Here is a 20,051-nt window from a genome sequence, read left to right on the forward strand (position 1 = left end):
AAAAAAAAAAAAAACAATAACAACAACACACTAAACGTAACAGAACCAATAAATAAGGTTCAAGTTTGCTGTCATCTTTTTCCCGATTATTAACAATACAGAATGTTCTCTCTGTCTCTCAATTTTGCACTACGAAGGATACGTGAAGTCGTAAAAGTCAGTCGCTTTACTTCTTATATAAAACAAAATTTTCCATAAACAATGCTAGAAGTACAAAAATTAACTGGTAATTATACCCATTAAAGATAACAACTCAATTGTTCCCTTTGTTTTTTTAAAAGGAAAGGGAACTTTTCATTGATAAAATGGAAAGAGATAAATACTCAAATTGCAAGGAAACAAAGCAAAGAGCAGAAAATTTAAAAAGAACAAACCGAAGAGAACCATGCATTACAATAAAGAAAAGGTAGGAAAGGAAAAGAAAAGAAAAGAAATCTCTCCAACTGAACAAGAAAATTGGCGATAAAATACACTTAAATCATAGAACAAGAACATCAATAAGAACCGAAGAATCTTGAATCTTCAAAACAATCGAGCCAGAGGAACACTGAAAACCCAATGTAGATGGAAATTTGACTGAAGCTTCAAACAAAATAATAGAATAACGGTCCGATGGAAGGAGTGATAAACTTTTGGGACAAAATAACTTCCAAAGGCCTTCGAAAACTTCTTTTTCCATAAAACCAGCTGCTGCCAAATGAAGAAAGGGAGGGGATAAATAACCCCAGCTTTGAACTTGAATGAACAAGAAGCAGCTGCCGAAAAGCCACAAATCTACAACTTTAATGCCTTCCAAAATAATTAGCCCATGTGGGGATACAAAATAATTAACTCAGTTTGTTCCTGACTTCCCATTTTTAAGAATGTGGAAGTTAAAAAAGAAAAAATGAAAAATGAAAGCATAAGAATGGCATTCCTTTAAAAAAAATGAAAGGAAACCATCACATTTAATTGATAAAATGAAAATAGACTAATGCTGAAAACTACAAGAAACCCAAGTGTACAAAAAACAATAACAGAAAATAAAATAAAACAACAAGACAAATGAATTACAAGAGCAACATAAAAGCATTCCAATTGAGACAAATATCTTGAATAGTATATCTTGCAAAGCTTTTAGAAACAGGACACCGTGAAAAGGCCTTCAAACAAGATGTGTCAAACTGATCATACCAAGGAAGATGATTATCATGATTCATGAATAACCCTCTATCAAACCATAATTCGGATAATAAGGTCTTCACTGAATTAGACCATAAAACTTTTTGACTTTGAAGCTACGATTGGACCGGTCAACAGATGTAAAATGTTTTCATTAAAAGAATTAAAGAAAACCCATGAGATGTTGAAGAGTGAGAAAGGTTTCCACCAACAATGCCTTGGATACAGACAGTCAAAGACTAAATGCTGCAAAGTTTCACGATTCCTCATAGAAAGAGGGCAAATAGAAGGTGATAGGTAGTACCATTTCTCATTATCCAAATAAGGATATTAACTCTTCTGGGAGCTCTGGACTGCCATAAAGCTGAGAAAACCTCTTTACAAATAAGAGAAGATGCTTCCAAATGCTTTCCCAGAGATTTCACAGAGAATTTTTCAAGTGAATCAAGGGACCAACTACAAGAATTCAGATTGTCATTAACTTTTATTCTTGCTAAAACACCGAGCAATTGTTGAAAATCAATAATCCCATCAACTTTAAGTAGTTTTCGAAAGACTTCATCCCAATGGTCAAAGATCAAACCCTTGGGAAAATAAGCAATGTTAAACAGCCGAGGAAAGGATACTTTAAGAGAAGAATCAACAGCCCAAGTATCCAACCAAAACCGAATTCTTCTTCCATAACCAATATTGAAGGTTGCAAAAGATTCATATTGTAGCCAAATTCTAGAAATACTAATACAGGGACTTCTCAAACTTTTCCTAAACTTTCCAGTATGCCAGCTATTTGGACCATTTCCATGAATAGTGCGAACCACCTTGCACCAAAGAGAGTTAGAAGCAAACAATGTCAAGACTGATTTACCCCAAAGAGCCTGATTTTTAATTGCAAGTCTAACAATGTCGAGACTGCCACTAAATGAGAGAGCTTACTGCCACTCTGACCTTCCCAGAAAAGGGATCACATTATTCTCATTATTGGTTCCTAATAATTCTCATTTTTGAGAATTATTTAGCTTCTAAACCTACGGATTTTGATGTAAAATGCATACATTTAGTCTTTTTTATTAGAAAAATCAAACTTAAAATAGCAAATAATTCATAGATGGTATTTTTCTTCCTAGTTGTGAAAAAAAAAAGTCAAATTTGGCCAGAAACTTTATAATTTTGGTGCATTTTTGCAAAAAATGTGTTGAAGCCAAACTGTGCAGCATTCAACCAGATTGCTATAGCAATCTACCACAGCAGAATTAAATTTCCAGATTCAATTTTGGGCTTAATTTTGGGATACTCTCCACCAATCTTGGCAAATTAGGGCAGCCCATGACCCCTCTTCTTCAGCAGCAGCAACCTCCTCTTCAACTCTATAAAAAGGGACCAAAAGCTCTCCAAATGATCCATTCTTCCTCCAAACAACACAAAAATTCTGCACCTTTATCTTTGTTTATTTTACTGTTTTTAGCCGATTCTTGAAGCTCTGAAGCTGCTGCACCTGCATCGATCCAGTTCCATTCGGAAGTTTTGGACTGTAAATTACTCATTTCTCCTTAAAAAAGGTTGAATCAAGTAAGATTGAGTTAGATTCGCAGCTTTATTCTTTGAGTTTCTTTCTTTCTTTCTTGCATTCTTCTTGTTCTTTAGAACTTATATTTATTCAAGCCTTGTTTTAATTTCAATTTTATGTTTTCAGCAGTTTAATCTTTGTAACTCCATTTCATTTTACAGCAGCTATCGTAATAAATTAGTCTTAGTTCATCTTCCTTTGTTTTTTTAAGATTAATGTTGTAAGTTTAAGTTTTCTTTCGTTTTTATTTTTGCATTTGTCTTTCCCTATCTTCTTTTCTCGATCCATTTCATACGAAAGTTGGAACATTAAGACTGGATTTTTACTTGAAAATGTTGAAATCCAAGACCAATTGAGGTGGGTATATGGGAATTCAAGACCAATTGAGGCGGGTATATGGGAATCTCTTCTAGTTTTTGAATTAATTAATTTTCTGCACATTATTGCTTAACTTTTCACTAATTTCCAGTACCTTGATGTATTGTTTTGGTTGAAATTTTGTGCCCTTTCCTTACAAATATTTCCTAATTATACATTTCATTTTCCTTGAAGTTTGACTATCATTAAAAAAATGTCTTTGCCATTTAAGTTTCCATTTAGATTTTATTGTCATTACCTTCCTTACAAATTTTTTTCTTTATTTTTTATTTAACATTATGTCCATCTTCTCTAATTTAATTCTGTGTTTCATCATTTTAATTATGAACTAATTTAATTGTGGGGATTTAAATATGTAATGGCCAACAATATAGGAATATGTAAGGCCTCCAATTATAAAGACTTACAATCGTAGGGGCAAGAAGGAAAATAGTGAAAGAGGAGAGGATTAAAAGGAAAGGAATTTAGTTTTAGTTAGCAGTGGGATCTGTGGGGTCCAGCTGAGAGTGAGGTTAAAAGGGGAGGCTACCCCGTGTAGGGAGGGATCTATCTTTTCAGAGCTATCGTCCCACTACAGGACCTCAAAAAAAATTATCTTTCGTCCTATCTTATGAACAACTTTAAGGTGTATGAAGTTTCATATTTTACTCTTTAAGTAGAAGCAGGACGATAGAGATTTCATTTAACTTAAGTTGATCTAGGTCAGAAGCATACCTACATCAGGATAACCCTTCTTTGAAACACTTTGGTAGTGCTCCGAGATTCGAATCAAAAGAATGAAACAGAGCACATGGAACCATCTCCCTTTCTTTCTGTCAAGAAAAAATATGGTAGACTAACTTACTTATATTTATAGCAGTTAATGAAAAAGCCCAAGGAATTTTTCTGGTAAGGAGCATCTTGCTAGTGGAGAGGATTTTCCAGCCCTCTTGAAAGCATTGATGGTTAGGATATCTTTTTTGTGTTTTTTCTTTATTTCTCATATCAGACTAACGAATGACCTTTTCTCTTGTAATATCCTTTGAAGTTTATAAATAAATTCTATCAGAGGATTACTCTGTTCTTGGAGAGTTGTGGGAGTTCTTTTTTTGGCAGGTGAAGTCTTAACAGAGTAGAAGCCTAATATGTAAAAGACTAATTAGAATTTAATTTTTCAATGCTAGGTTTGCTTTTATTGATTCATAGATTTACTATTAGTTAAGATTGATCACCTAAAATAATATATTCAAAATCTTGTATAATAATGAAAGGGGTAGATGAGGTTTGGAATAAATAAAAGCAATATAAGAGAGGAGCTTAGACATAAGACCTTGCTTCCGACCCTAGACATAGAGCAAGACCTATAAAATCAAAAGGTTATGTTTTAAATCAACTAAGTTACATTAGCCATAGAAATATAGGTTTAATGACTTAGCCTCCTAAAAATTCATAGAATGTCAAATAGGTGTAGAATCCGAATTACCTTAAGCATTGTGTGATTGAGTTCAAATTATATTTGCATATTAGGCTATAACTCCTTAAAATTAGGCATAATCGTATTTAAATCCTCCTTTTCTCATAATTGAATTTTAGTTGTTTCATCTTTTACTCCTTGTCATTACAATTTCAAAACCAATCGAAACAATTTTTTGGTTACTTGGTTACTAAAGTTGCAATTTTGAGGAAAATTTTGTTGTTTATAAGAATTTCTTTTGAAAAACGTTCCCTTCGGAGATGACTTGAAATTCTTCCAATTTCCTTTACTACTTATCGACGGTGGCACTTGCACTAGGTTGAAGCTCTTATTCAAAAAGGTTTTCAAATTAGTAAAAGTGAATTCAGTCGATCAGTTCCCCAGTGTTGCTCCCTTTGTAGAGGTGCGTCGAAAAATCCTAACCATATCCTTTGGATGTCATTTTTTTTAATAGAATCAATCGTTTTCATTGAGAAAGAATGAAAGAATACACGGGCATACAGAAAAAAACCCACAAAAGATCCCTTTAAAGGAGGGGTTTCCAACTATGTAAGATGTTGCCTAGAGTATAATTACAAAAAGCATTCAAAATCAAAGCCCAAAGAGAAACATGAAACGTCGTCAAAGACCAAACCTCGCTAGGGTCCCTCTCCACATCCCTAAACATTCTATTGTTTCTCTCACCCCACAGATCCCACAAAATAGAGCACATCCCCATAAACCAAAGAAAGCGACCTTTCTCTTTGAAAGGCAGATGGACGAGGAACTCCCCGATCATCAAACGAACGTCCCTCTGGCAAGCAAGCAACCAAATTGAACTCCTCCAAGAGATAGATCCAAACGGATCTCGCATACTGACACTCCCAGAGAAGGTGATCCATGTTTTTCTCTACCTTCCGACCATGGATGCAACAAAAAGAACCAATTAATGAAAGCATCTTCCTCAAAACCTTATCCATCATGTTCACACGGCCAAGCAGAACCTGCTTGGCAAAAACCTTACTTTCTTTGGAATCTTAATCAACTAAAATCCAAAAATGACTCACAGGAAAAACCCTCCACCGTATTAGGGCTCCAGACACGAACGTCCCTTCTCCCCAATCTAAAGTCAAAAATCTCAACCAAGAAAAGAAGAGAGGCCACCACCGTCGTTTCCTATTGGACAATGCTCGACGGAAATCAAAGGAGAAAGAAACAGATTCCCTTACCAAACCAAAAAATCCAATACAAAACAATTTTTCAAAGAGGACAAATGGTATAACCTAGGAAATGCCGATGGACCCAATGATCCTCCTAGAGAAGGGTATCCTTTGGATGTTGTTATGTTTAGTTGATATGGTCCAAATTTCTCGAACCTTTTGGAGTCTCATTGACCTAGAGTGAAAAGTGCATGGTTGTGAAGGAGGAGGTTTTACATCTTCTCCCTGTCAAGAGAAAGGGAAGATTTCTATGGCAGGCTTGCTTCTTCGCCTTTACATTGGGGGATTTGGCTTGAGAGGAATCGTAGGCTTTTTGGAGGTGCAGAAAAATCAAAAAGGGAGATGTGGGAGGTTATTAATAAAATAATAAAGATATCTTTTTAGTTTTCATTAACAATTAGATAACATGTTTTTTTTTTCTTGTAATAGAATCAACAATTTTCATTGAGAAAAAATGGGAAAAAAAAGGTCCACAAAACATCCATGCTAGAGAAACTATTAAATAAACAATTAGATAACACGTATAGAAATTACTCAATTCGAGAATGTCAACCTTCTCTCCCAACATTACAAATTGACTTTAAAAAAAAGCACATCCTATCCAAACTACATAAAACAAATACATAGAAAATAGAAAGTGGAAATGCATATCATAACACTCCCCTTCTAACGGCCTATTCAAATTTCAAACATAGACAACTATTTAAAATTGAACATTTTAATCACCATTTGAAATTAAATTCACCCTTTTACCCTTATTGGAATAAACCTTCATAATTGGAGGTGAAACAGTTATCAGGTTCAAAGCCTCGTCTTGGGCTTTAGTAGTTAAGGCTTTTTCGAATTATCAACTAGAATTTATTCTTTTTAATTGGAGCCCTTTGTGGGAGCATAGATTGAGAGAAATAGTAGAATTTTTAGAAGGGTGGAGAGGTCTTTAGATGAGGTTTCAAATGAGGTGATGTTTAATGTCTCTTTATGAGTTTGCCAGAGATTTTTCGGATGATCAATTCAATATAATTCTTTGTGTTGGAGCTCATTTTTGTAGTTGAGAGCTTGTTTTGCTATGCTCTTATATTTTCTTTCATTCTTCTCAATGGAAGCTTGATTTTTTTATCCAAAAGAAGAATCTTTTAGATTGGAGCGCTTTCTTGTAGCACTCCAATCTAATCCTAAAATTAGATAACACGTATAGAAATTAATCAATTCGAGAAGGTCAACCTTCTCTCCCAACATTACAAAGTGACTTCAAGAAAAAGTACACCCTATCCAAACAACATAAAACAAATACATAGAAAGTGGAAACGCATATCATAACACTCCCCTTCTAACGGCCTATTCAAATTTCAAACATATACAACTATTTAAAATTGAACATTTTAATCACCAATGGAAATTTAATTCACCCTTTTACCCTTCTTGGAATAAACCCTCCAGGTCAAACAATTATCAGGTTCAAAGCCTCATCTTGGGCTTCAGTAGTTAAGGCTTTTTGGAATTATCAACTAGAATTTATTCTTTTTAATTGGAGCCCTTTGTGGGAGCTCATTCTTGTAGGTAGTTGAGAGCTTCTTTTGTAGGCTTGTTTTGCTATGTTCTTGTATTTTCTTTCATTCTTTTCAATGGAAGCTTGATTTTTTTATCCAAAAGAAGAATCTTTTAGATTGGAGCGCTTTCTTGTAGTGCTTCAATCTAACCTTAAAATAACACGTATAGAAACTACTCAATTCGAGAAGGTCAACCTTCTCTCCCAACATTACAAAGTGACTTCAAGAAAAAGCACACCCTATCCAAACTACAAAATACATAGAAAGTAGAAATGCATATCATAACACTCCCCTTCTAACGGCCTATTCAAATTTCAAGTATAGACAACTATTTAAAATTGAACATTTTAATCACCATTTGAAATTAAATTCACCCTTTTACCCTTCTTGGAATAAACCTTCGTAATTGGAGGTCAAACAGTTATCAAGTCAATGCCTCGCCTTGGGCTTCAGTTGTTAAGGCTTTTTGGAATTATCAATTAGAATTTATTCTTTTTAATTGGAGCCCTTTGTGGAAGTATAGATTGAGAGAAACGGTAGAACTTTTATAGGGGTGGAAAGGTCTTTAGATGAGGTTTCGGAGGAGGTGACGTTTAGTGTCTCTTTATGGGCATTAGTTTGCCAAAGATTTTTGTAATGATCAATTTAGTATTGTTCTTTTGTGTTGGAGCTCATTCTTGTAGATAGTTGAGAGCTTCTTTTGTAGGCTTGTTTTGCAATACTCTTGTATTTTCTTTCATTCTTCTCAATGAAAGCTTGATTTTTTATCTAAAAGAAGAATCTTTTAGATTGGAGCACTTTCTTGCAGCTCTTTGGACTACCTTTTCTTGGGTTTTTTTTTTAATATGTCCTTGTACAATCTTTCATTTCTTTCAATGAAAGTTCTGGTTTCATATACAAAAAATAAAAAAGAAAAATCATGAAGTCTTCCTCCTCCCAAAGAAGAAAAGAAAAGAAGTATGAAGTACCCAAAATTTGAATTGGTAACTCTTCCTGCTTTTTGGCACTAGAAGTTCCTACATTACAAGGAAGTTGACTTGATGTGGATATAAACAACAGGGAGGCGGAAGAAAACAGAAGTCATAGCAAGACAAAGGAACTACTATCTAAATGCATAGATGCAAACTTAAAACCTGGAATGCAAGCTGCTCCACACTTGTTGATGCTTCTACAGCAGCTCGCCAGGCAATAGATCTGCTCCTTCTCGCCCATTCTGAACCCTCAGGATATGCAATTCCTGGTATCTTTGTACAGCCAGCTGCAGAATTTTAAACTTCAAAAGAATTCAGAATTACTATTCAGTTGACTTCATTGCAAATGATGTCAACTCAGCTTTAAGAAAAGATTAAAATGTTACAAACCTTGTCGTGCAGCCTTTGAAACCAAAGAGCGAGGTAAAACCTTCCAGTTAAAAATGCGACGAGAAAGCTGGCCACCCCTCCACCAGAACATACTTAATCCACTAGAACCATTTGAAGAGGCATTTGACTCACTATCTGAAAACCTAGCCCTTTTTCTACTAATTCCATGTTTAGTACCACGTAATGAACTGGTAATGTAAAGGGAAGCTGAACCCAAGGTGTTAACAGAGTCGACATACTTAAACCACTCAGCTGATATAGCAGGATGCCGTAAATTTGATTCTATCTGTAAAATTTTTTATAACAAAAAAAAATAGCATTCATAAGAACTCAAGAATGGAGGCAATACAGACAACAATCGATGCAAACTGTGAGGAAGGGTGAGGAGTTCAGAAATTTGCAGTATTGTTATAAATCACACTTGAAGGGCATTTATGTTCAAAGCTAACCGTTACATAAAACAGTAAACAGTGTTACGCAATTGTTCCTTTTTTATTGGCAGGAAAAATAAGGATGATGCTTTCCACTACTACTGTCAAGGAGTCTTTATCACCACGAGACAGATCCTGAGGTCCACATTGGTTATGAGGCCATGGAAGATTAAGACTTAAGAGACCCAAAAGTTACAAGGAATTATCTTCAAAATAAACTTCAAGAAAGCTTAGCTACAAGATAAAATAAGCTGTGATCTTGAAGGGGATGTCATGTTTACACCAAAATAGAGCAATAAATATAGAAGAATCTAGGATGTCTTTGGAGGGCTTTGAACTATTTTTGAAGATCCAATCATTTCTTTTCTCCCAAATCTTGGACAAAACCGTGCAAATGATGTTGTTCCCTTAGACTGCCTTGAAATCTTGGATGATCCAGCAACAGCATTCTGATTCACGCCACAGTGTCATGAGGGTGGCCATGCTCCAACTAAAAGCCTTGAAAATTTCTGTCCAGATAGCATATGCAAATAATGGAAGAAAAGATGATCCAATGATTCACTGCTATTTTGGCAGAGGCAACATCAATAAGGAGAGAGGTTTATCCAGGGGTATATAGCTTGCAGCCTATCCAAAGTATTTAGGCAAAAGTGACTGGTTTCCCACATTAGCACTTCTATCCTTTTTGGGCAGTGAGACTTCCAAATCTGTTTCTAAATAGCACCATCAGTGGACAGGATGGTAGTAGCTAAATGAGACAACAAGAAACTTGTGGTAAAAAGACCATTTGATTCTAACTTCCATGACCAGCCTAGTTAAGATGTCCAGGTGCGTCCCCTGATCCATAGACCCTTTTGCTCATTGTATAATCCTCTTGTACATTGAGCATTAGTCTCAAATCAATAAAGAGACTCGTTTCCTTTTCAAAAAAAAAACTTCCATGACCAAAGATCTGGCTGGTTAGTGAGCTGTATACCCGGCATGAGATGTAAAAAGTTGGCACATTCTTCAATCTCATCATCTTCAAGGAGCCTTCTAAAATTCAAGGACCATGAATCATGAAGAGAGTTCCAAACATCACCAATGGAGGCATATTTGCTGTTGGCAATGGCAAACAAGTGGGGGGAAATAAGATTGAGAGGAGAGGAGCCAAACCACACATCAGACAGAAAGCAGTGGTGGTACCATTCCCAACTTCACACTGTATATTGCTATAAATGATATCCTTATGCTTCATAATATGAGCCCATGAACTTCTATTTGTGGATTTCCGATGGACGGAAGGCTTACAGCCAAAATAGTGGGAATGATATTTTGCCTTGATGAGATTTCTCCATAAGACTACCTTTTCTAGTTGAAAGCGCCAAAACCATTTAGCAAGGAGGGACTTGATACAATGCTTTATGTCAAATAAGTTGAGACCGCTGAGACCAACTTCTTCCGATGGTTGAGAATGTGCCATCTAAGAACTCTTTTGGGTCCCACACCACAAAAAATTCCTGAATCTCTTATCAATGAAGTCATCAACTTTGGTTGGAATTTGGAAGAGAGGCAAGTAATAGATGGGCAAGTTCATTAAAGTGGCCTTCAATAGTGTTAATCTTCCTCCTTAGAGAGAAGTTGTGTTGCCAAAAATGAAGCCTCTCGTCAATCTTATCCAAGATGGGTTGCCAAAATGAGGTTGAGGATGGCTTACCAAAGAGAGGGAGCCCCATGTATTCGGCTGGCTAAGAACCCATCTTGCAGTCATATCTCTTTGATATGCTTTCAACCCATAAACTATCACAATTAATGCCCAAAAGTTCTGATTTGTGACAGTTGATGTTTAGACCGGATGCTCCCTCAAAGAAACTTACCAAACAAATGAGATTGTCATGTAAGGTAAACATCCAAAATTTTCCTTCCTTCCAAAAAAGCGGATTGGCATTCCGAAATGGTGGTTGGTAGAACTTTCTTGAGTGGTTTGAGAGAACGCATGCAATGATCTTGTACAACCAAGTGCTTAGACTAATCGGTCAAAAATCACCAACTTTTCAAGCATCAATCTTTTTTGGGAGGAGGCAAATGTACATTTCATCATTGTCAAAAAATTCTTGGGACACTCTAACTAGGTCATCCTTTAGGATGTTCTATGACTTTTTAAAAAATTCCGCAATGTAACTATCTCACCTCGGGGTTTTGTCGGTGCCCAAAGCCTTAACCGCTAACCAAATCTCATTTGTTGTGAAAGATTCGTCAAGGAACCTACTTTGTTTAATATTGATAGGGGCCCAAAAGATAGAGTGTGGAAGAAATATACTTCCTTTTTTTTTTTTTTTTGGAGAAAATAGTGCTTTGTAGAAGGTGATAATTCGGCCGCAATCTCTGAATCACTACTCAGGCTTGTGTTTTGGGCATTGAGCATCCCTATGATGCTTTTTCTTCTCTTTTCATCAGCATATTTACGAAAGAAGGTAGTGTTCTCATCCCCTTCTAACTACCAATTTGCCTTGCATTTCTGTCCCCATTTAATTTCTTCAGCGGCCAATAGGAAGAGCAAATGTTCTTTAATGGAATTGTGCATGTTGTGCATTGCCTTGCTGAAGGTGTTTTCTTCTGCCCTGATTTCTGTGATTCAATGATTCCAAAAGTTTGGCGGTTCCATTCTTTTAGATCCAATTTCAGGACTTTGAGTTTTTGTATATGAAGCCATATCCTGGCCAGCCTATGAGAGGATGTTTTTTTCCACCAATCTTCAGGCATAAACCTTTTGTGACTTAGCCACATATTCTGAAACTTGAAAGGTGTTGGACCCCATCTTTGATTGCCTAGAGCCAGAAGCAAGGGGAAAAGCTCTGATGTTGGCCTATCCAATCTTCTCAAGGATGCATCCATAAATTTTCCAAGGACATGATTGACAAAGGAAGTGGTCAATCCTTGTATGCGTAGCAGGAAACCTATTACCCGACCAAGTGAACTTGCCATTGGAGAGAGGAATGTCTATGAGTTCACAATGCTCAATGGACTTCAAGAAAGCTTTAATCAGGGCCTTTGAATAAGTCTAGAGAAAAAAGAGATTTTGGGTCTAACTGGAGGCCCTTGATTTGAGATGGTCTTTGTTCAATCAATTGTTCCATCATGTTTAATAGTAAGCGTATAGAATATCTTTTCTGCCTCATGCCTTGTGAAGTATTCAACAAGATGGGATGCTATCCCTATGGTTGTCAATGTTCATATTAGGTTCTTGTCTCATTGGAGATTAAACCACTATATATTAGCCTAATGGTCAACAACGGTGATAAATAGTAGTGTTTAGAGCAAAAATGAGTTCAAGTCATAGTGGCCATCTACTTAAGGTTTAATATCCTACAAGTTTTCTTGACAATCAAATATAGTAGGATCAAGCAGTTCAATGAGAATAGTTGAGGTGCATGCAAGCTCACTCAAACATTTATGGATATAAAAGAAAATAGAAAGTAAATAGAAGATTATTAGAAGGTTCTCATATGGGAAGGGGTAAGGTTACCTTGCTCACCTCTAATTTGGAGAAAATGTTATCCTTTCTTTTGTTCTTTTGCCTTACGAGAATGTTTTTTGACAGATTGTTCTAGAAAAAGGCTTTCTCAATCACAGTCAAGTTTTATATTTTGTTGCAATTTTTCAGGGTTTGGGCAAAAGTGAAGACATTGCATCTTCAATAAAAATCTTCAAATACTATATGATACTCTGATCTTACTTGGAGTTTATGGAAGGATATCTCGAAAGAGCTCCCTCCTTTTGCGGAGTTAATCTAGTGTGTGGTGCAAGAAGGGAGGGAGACTTATTTCTGGGAGGATCACTGGGTGGGCGAGAGACCTCTTTGTGTCTTATATCCTCGACTCTATCATTTTTCGTATCTTAGAAACAATTTTGTTGCTAAGTTTCTTGTGTGGTCAAGGAATTCATGTTCCTTCTCTTTTAGGTTTCGTCGGAACCTTTCCAATAAAGAAACTTTGAATGTTGTTTCTCTTCTTTTTTTGCTTGAGAATCACTCTTTTAGGCATGGGAGAAAGGATGTGAGGGTTTGGAGACCCAATCCTTTGGAAGGATTCTCTTGAAGGTCCTTTTTTCAGAGTCTTGTGGGCCCATTCTCCCTAAGATATCTCGGTCTCTTTGGTCCTTTGGAGGATTAAGGTCCCTAGGAAGGAGAGGTTTTTCACCTGACAAGTTACATGGTCGTGCGAATACGATTGATCATCTTTCCAGGAAGCTCTCCTCTGGATCATTTTGTTGCATCCTTTGTCAAAAGGTGGAGGAAGATCTGGATCATATTCTTCGGTGTTACGAGTTTGCTAGCTCTGTTTGGGAGCGTTTTGTCCACGAGTTTGCTAGATCATATTCTTCATGTAAGGGGTTGGTTTTGTGGACGGGGTGTTTTGTTTGCCCTTGTATTCTTTCATTTTTTTTCTCAATGAAAGTCGTTATTCTTATATATATAACAGATAGTTGCACTTGAGAAAGAGTAAGGAAAATTTAAAAATAGAAGGCAATTTTGTGTGTTTCTCTCAGTTGCTTCACATGTAGTTCCTTTGTCCTTTCTTCAAAGACGGTCCTCTTTTCTTTAAAGAAAATTATAAGAATTTTTGCAGCTCTAGTACTAACACTATAACTTGTAATTTTTAGTTTCTGATCTTCTAGGAGGATGCAACATCCTCTTCTTGTCACCTACGGTCGTATATAGAAATACAATTTCCTAAGAAAATATAGTCTAAGAAGCCTTTTAATATTAATAAGCCAAATATAAGAAGTAAAAGATAACTAAGAAAAAGCTTGTTTCTTGTTAAAAATTAAAAAATAAAAATAAAGAAAGGAGGACGTGATAGATAAACAAGCAAACTTACCATCAATAATAGATGTTTGACAGAATTAAAATCAAATGCCAAAAGGCCTTCACGCCAAAGCTTAGAATGATGAGAATTCAGCCATGGACCCAAGAGTAGCCCTTGTAAACGATTCTCAATCGACAGAATTTGACATATAACATCTTTGAGGTGGCCTTTTCCTTTACTTTTGAGTTGAAGACCAAGAACATCAACTGCCAAACCCTCCTCAATCCGACCATTGTTTGTCTTAAACAAGCAGTCCCACTCGTCACTGGAAACTCTGCAAGGAAAGCACCATCCACATTTTTCTTTCTGCGTAGCTGCATTAATATTTTGAATTAACGGCCAACAAAAATTGCTTGTTTTCCTCAAAATTATCTTCATCTGCGCTGCAATTATTTCTTCCTCTGACATAGTAGATTTTTCTTTAATTTTATCTTTCTCAGATGATTTACGCATGAACTCATCAGCCACTAAAGATGCTGTTTGAGCAAAACTATAGAAATTAGAGTAACCATCATCATTTTCAACTTCAAGGACATCCCCTTTTCCGATGCTCGTGGATAAGGGATGTTCAAGACCTGCACATCTTGTATTGCCCTCTTGCATCCCATCTAGGCAAGGATGTAATAAAGAAGAATCTTCCCCAGAAGAGAACTTGCCTGATACTTTAGCCTGATTTCTAAATTCATAACCGTTCGAAACAGTAGCCTGATGCTTTTGAATATCCTGAACGCTAGAGTTTAGCTTACTATCTAGAGCTGATTTATTCACAGTAGGACCTTCCACTGTAGCCTCCGCTTCAAACAAGTTTGTTGATTTTGCACCTTCGTGGCAAAAATTACCATAATATCCATTTGTACAATGCAGAGAAACAGATTTATTAATTTTTCCGTTTAAGGTGAAAGTAATGTCCCAGTGCTTGTAAATAGCCACTAGTATGTCAGTGTACGATGAATACGATGACCTAAGAGCTTCAATAACAACATCCAGATCATTCTTGTGGTAGTAACTGACAGAGGACTCAGTGTCACGTGAATCAGACCTGCAAACATTTTCAATACAACAATAATCTTAAATGGCAAAAATGAATGAGAAACGATCTAGTCTAGATAGAAGAACTAATGAACTCTTGGCCAAGTTTTCTTTTGTCAGAGACCTAGCAGTCTACTTGGATCCTTAAGATGCAAACACCCACGTATTATTATAATTCAATTAGAATTAAACTGCCAGAATTTTATCCTTGATTCACCCCCCAAAAAAGGTTGGAAAAAGATAATAAAAAATTCAACAAGAAATTTCAAAAGTTCCAAAGACGCAAGTAAGAAGTAAATGTGCCAGTTTATTAACTTAAAATATTAGCAGACAAATTAAAGGGTCTTTATCCCCTTCCCTCTTCCCTATGGAGTTTCATGATTAACATGCATAGAAGAATTGATGCAGGGGAGGACAATCTATGCAGAAAAGGAGGATGGGAATTCAATGTGGCGACAGGCTACCTAATTGATAGAGGCAATATTTATATTTCTAAACTCTAAATCACTGAAGGTACAATGAGTAAAAGCAAAAAATGAAGTAACAAAAGTATGTCGAAAAACTAGGAATTAACAAGTTTTATAGGAACATGCAGCTCTGCAATAATGGTCAAATAATATCATCATATCTGAAAATTGCAAAAGTAACAAGGAAAAAAATAACATCATTTCGGAGGAATAAATTATCAAACTTACACCAATAGGTAGCCATAGCTACTAAAGTATGTACGACCATGAGGATCCACTCCTAAAAATTCAGCTCCCCGAAGTGATTTTTGTGTTTTCATCCAGGACTTGTGCCTGTCAATGGCACACTCAGGACAAAACCAGTCACCCTCTGGCAAGAGATCATTGGCTATTCCTACACACTTCAAGTGATATGCAGCAGGACAGCCATCACAGCATATTAAGCTACCATCCATTTTGCACAGACAGCATTCATCACTATTCCAGTCTGCGGTGTCACCCATAGTGTCTTCTGACTGACAAGAATTAATGGAAGCATTTGCTGAAATCTTCTTCTTTTTGTAGACTTCCGACTTCAGGCTTCTATCACGAAGAATCTCTGGCTCAGCTGCCAAAGACCTTCTGTTAATCTCTGACCTAATGGCTTCCACTTCAATCATATCATCACATAGACAGCGAAGAATTTCAATCTTAATGCCTGTAGGTAGTTTGTAGTAATCATTTTTTAACAATTTCAAGTGACATAGGTCAACGCCAGGTTTCAAACCTGAACCATGAATCAATAGATACTCAACCATAAAAATAGGCCACGTAATCAAGTCTAGCATATCCCAGTTAAGACTCCTGATCACAAATTTCAAAACAGAAAATATAACAAATAATTAAATATGCATATAAGTAGATATATAATTTAAGAAAAACAAATGCATTGATATAAATTATAATCATATTAACAAATAAAAAGTGATGGGGGGAACAATTTCGACCTTAGACAACTGGAAGCAGATTCAGAACCCTCATTAGAAAGATCCTCCAAATGCTTTCTTAGAGTTTGCAGAACAGACAGATGTATGTTATCAAATAATATAGTAGGAGATTTGCACTTAAGGGCTGCCACAAACTCATCCAACTCAAACGGGCTAAGAAACAATAGCGTACTAAATGATCTCAAACAGGAATAAATAGAGAACAAGTCAAGGATGGGAATATCGTCAAGATTCAAGTTTTTGGAAGAAGGTGGTAACTGCAACTTATAAGGAAGGCCAACAGGCATGTCAGATCCATCATAAGCTACCTGTTTTTCATCAGTTACCACACTAGCTACAGGAGAAGATATATCAGATGATGCAATTGGGGTAGTTTTCTGAACGATCCCTCTACGTGTACTTCTCCTCAAAACTGTATCAGGTGTATTTACACCATCCAGAACCTTTCTTTTCTTTCTTCGGCCACCACGCTGTTTGCATTGACCTTCAGAATTGCCTTGGCAACCATCAATTGTTTGAGGACCAGCCTCAGAACTCACATCCTTCACATCAATATTGACCAAATTACCATCATTAACACAGTTAAGATCCGAAACCCTAAGAGAAGCTTCAACAGTCACATCTCCACCGGAACTATAGCTGTCTTTTGGCAATTCTTCCTTGATATCTATGCGAACTTCTTGTAAATTTCCATCTTCAAGCTCAGATTCCATAGTTTTGTCTCTAAGGCCTTCAACGTTATCATCAACTTGGTCCATTGCTGCTTCCTCACAAACTTGGTCTATTACTGCTTCATCACAAATTTGGTCCATTACTGCTTCATCACAAACTTTGTCTATTATTGCTTCACCCATCCCAGAAGAAGCAATTTCTTCTCCACCATTATTGTTAGTATCCCCATGTACATCATTAACCTCTAAGTTCAAGTCAAAATCCCATTCCCTTTTCTTTATTTCGACCTGCGAACAACTTACATCACCCCCAGCAAGATTCTCGTCAAAGTCAGCATTGACATATAGATTCAAATCAATGGAGCCCCTTCTCTCTAAGTTAGCATGTTTACTAGGACTGGCATGAAGATCACTGCCGTCATTTAAATTCAACCACTCACTTGAACTAGACCTCGCATTCAAATCAAAGTCGTCTCTGGAATCTTCATTTCTACAAAGATTCCCATTGTCCGACCCATTTCCTTCAAAATCCTTCTCAGACTTGCCTCTCCTTTCTAAAATATCTTCAACCCCATCGCTAAGAGTAACATTCATATCCAAACTCTTGTTTCCCTCGAGAATCCCATTCAAATTCCCACTAACCCCATCTACTATTTGTTGGCTTTTCTTCACTTCATCATTCAAGTTAAAATTCTCATTTAAATCCTTAACACAAAGAACACTAACCTCAAAGCCCATTTCTAGGGTTTCATCTGGATTCCCTTTATCTAGCACCAAACTCCTCCCAGCATTAGCCGACGCACCGCCAATTTCACATTTGCTCTCAATTCTTCGACGCTTCTTGGGCTTGCGGCCTCGACAAGGCCTCTTCTCCACTGGTTGAGATTGACCATCCAAAAGCAAAGACACCTCAGACAAATCCAATTCTTCAGAATCACCACCTTCGAACTCCACCTCGAAGAACCCAGAAGAGCTATCGAACGATTTCACAACACCCGAATGAATTCCACGGCCTTTGAACTCTTTCTTCACAGCTCTGCCCACAAACTCCATCATGGGTGTAACAGAACACCCAATGAAGAGCAGGACCTGTGATCTACTGGGAACACTCACTTCAACAACCAAGAATTACAGAAAATTGGCTTTTGGGTCTGAGAGAAAAGAGGAAAGAAGATAATTTTCCTCGCTGAAAATGCTCAAAACATGCATACAGAAATGGGTTTTGTGTCAGTTGAACCAATAAAGTCTTTTGAAGGAAAAGTGGGTCGTGCCCTCAACAAGTGCTCTCAAAGAAAGAAAGAAAGAATGAATGAAAGCAAGAAAGAAAGAAAGAACCAAAGAGCAACGTGAACTGACACAAAATCAAAATAAAAATTATATTCCCCCGATTCCAAAGAACTTTGCAATTTTGTAATTGGACCCAAGAAGGGAATAAAGCAACCAACCACTCTAAACCAAAACGGATGCGTGAAGAGAGAAGGTGGGTCAGATCAAATGACCAGTCGGCAGTCAAGATTTGTTAATGCAAACAACTTCAATGTTATTTACAAGATCATGGAAATCATTTTGCTGTGATCTTACAAAGCATATTTTGAAATGTGTATGATATGTTTGAACCTCTAAATGAAGATCTAAGGAAGAAAAACTGTTTCTATCTCAATGAAAGATTGAATATTTGTCAATGAGATGTATTTTCATGGCAACTTTCTTACTTACTTTGAGTTCATGTGATTTGTTTTAATCGAATACCACTTGGGACATTGAGGTAATAGTTGATATCACATAAAAAGGTATCAGGTAAGAGTTTAAAGTTACAATCTTTCCAACTTTTTTTTTTCTGTTGAGATTAAAGACATGTCTTAGATAATGTATAGATGTTTTAACTTTTTTAACTATTATGTTTTTTCATGCTAGCTAATAATTGAGATATATAGACATGTCTCGTATAATATATAATTCATTAGATAACATTTACTAGAAAATCTATCATTTTCTTGTTATAATTGGTTGAATTGAACTTAAGTAGATAAAGTGGTATTGTTTAAGGATTCTTTGCGATTGACAAACTAACTAACATTCTTAAGTTGAATTGTTTAAGTATTCATTTTCTTTTTTTTTCTTTTCTTTGTTTTAAATGTTGATTTAGTAAACACTTTTGTGATTGAACCACGACTATTTTGATGAGCGTTAATCTTTTCAATTTTTTTGCAAATATTCTTTTAGCTTGGTATTTTGGTACTTCAATAATGGTTTGGGGACTCCTTAATTTTTTGTTTTGTGATTAAATCTAAATGTCATTTTTTAATAACAATGTTCGTATAATTATTGGGTTTTATGTCCTAAAACTCATATTTTGTAAATAATAAATGGATTCTATTTTGCAATAAAGTTATTACTAAGATTTATTTAGTAAAGATGTTATTGAATATGTGAATTGTGTTTAAGAACCCTAAATCCAATAAACTAAAAACTTTTGGTTATAGCATGAATTACTTGAACTATATTAGGAGACATAAAAGTGGATCAAGTTTGAGTAAATAGCCAAGACGGTCTATAGTATAGAAATAAGGATGGGTACCTTATCTTGGGGACACTATGAATGTGGCTCACTTTGTATCTGAAACAAGTGATATAATCATGAATCGTTCATGTAAAGACATGTAAATGAGACATCCTATGCAATGAGTTTGCATAAGATCCTACCGCGAAATAGTCATTTTTACTTTATAACGTCATTTACTATTAAGACTGATTATTTCAATACGATGACCTAGATAATTTGATCTTAATCTTGAGCTAATTATGAACTCCGGTTTATTTGGGATTATCCCTTAATCTACATGGGTGAGAGTGACCCGAGTTTACAGATTCAATAAGCCTATCATTTTAGGGGGTAAGACCATATAGATAACTAGGGACATAGTCCTGCAATATGGAATTCGCTTCTACCCGATTTT

The 20,051-nt window shown here is 36.0% G+C and overlaps 1 protein-coding gene across 11 annotated transcripts in view; it reads right to left on the reverse strand.

Annotated features, from left to right (window-relative positions):
• LOC120070945 (DDT domain-containing protein PTM) overlaps positions 1–18,648 on the reverse strand; it is a 26,032-nt gene extending 7,384 nt beyond the window's left edge. For 4 of the 11 annotated variants that reach the window (XR_005480086.1, XR_005480085.1, XM_039022871.1 and 1 more), the window contains exons 1-6: positions 16,424–18,621; positions 15,666–16,280; positions 13,954–14,980; positions 8,664–8,949; positions 8,436–8,560; positions 8,271–8,318 (exon numbers count right to left, since the gene is read on the reverse strand). Coding sequence is in view for 9 of the 11 variants with exons in the window: in XM_039022871.1 (XP_038878799.1) it covers positions 8,271–8,318; positions 8,436–8,560; positions 8,664–8,949; positions 13,954–14,980; positions 15,666–16,280; positions 16,424–18,150 (3,828 nt within the window). In the remaining 2 variants the exon portion in view is untranslated. Of the gene's footprint in view, positions 1–471; positions 691–1,465; positions 1,980–8,270; positions 8,319–8,435; positions 8,561–8,663; positions 8,950–13,953; positions 14,981–15,665; positions 16,281–16,423 lie in introns of all 11 variants that reach the window. The other 7 variants (XM_039022876.1, XM_039022875.1, XM_039022870.1 and 4 more) reach the window with 7 other exon arrangements.
• Positions 18,649–20,051: the final 1,403 nt, after the last annotated feature.

The sequence above is a fragment of the Benincasa hispida genome, chromosome 2 (genome assembly GCF_009727055.1).
Source record: "Benincasa hispida cultivar B227 chromosome 2, ASM972705v1, whole genome shotgun sequence".
Lineage (NCBI taxonomy): Eukaryota > Viridiplantae > Streptophyta > Magnoliopsida > Cucurbitales > Cucurbitaceae > Benincasa > Benincasa hispida.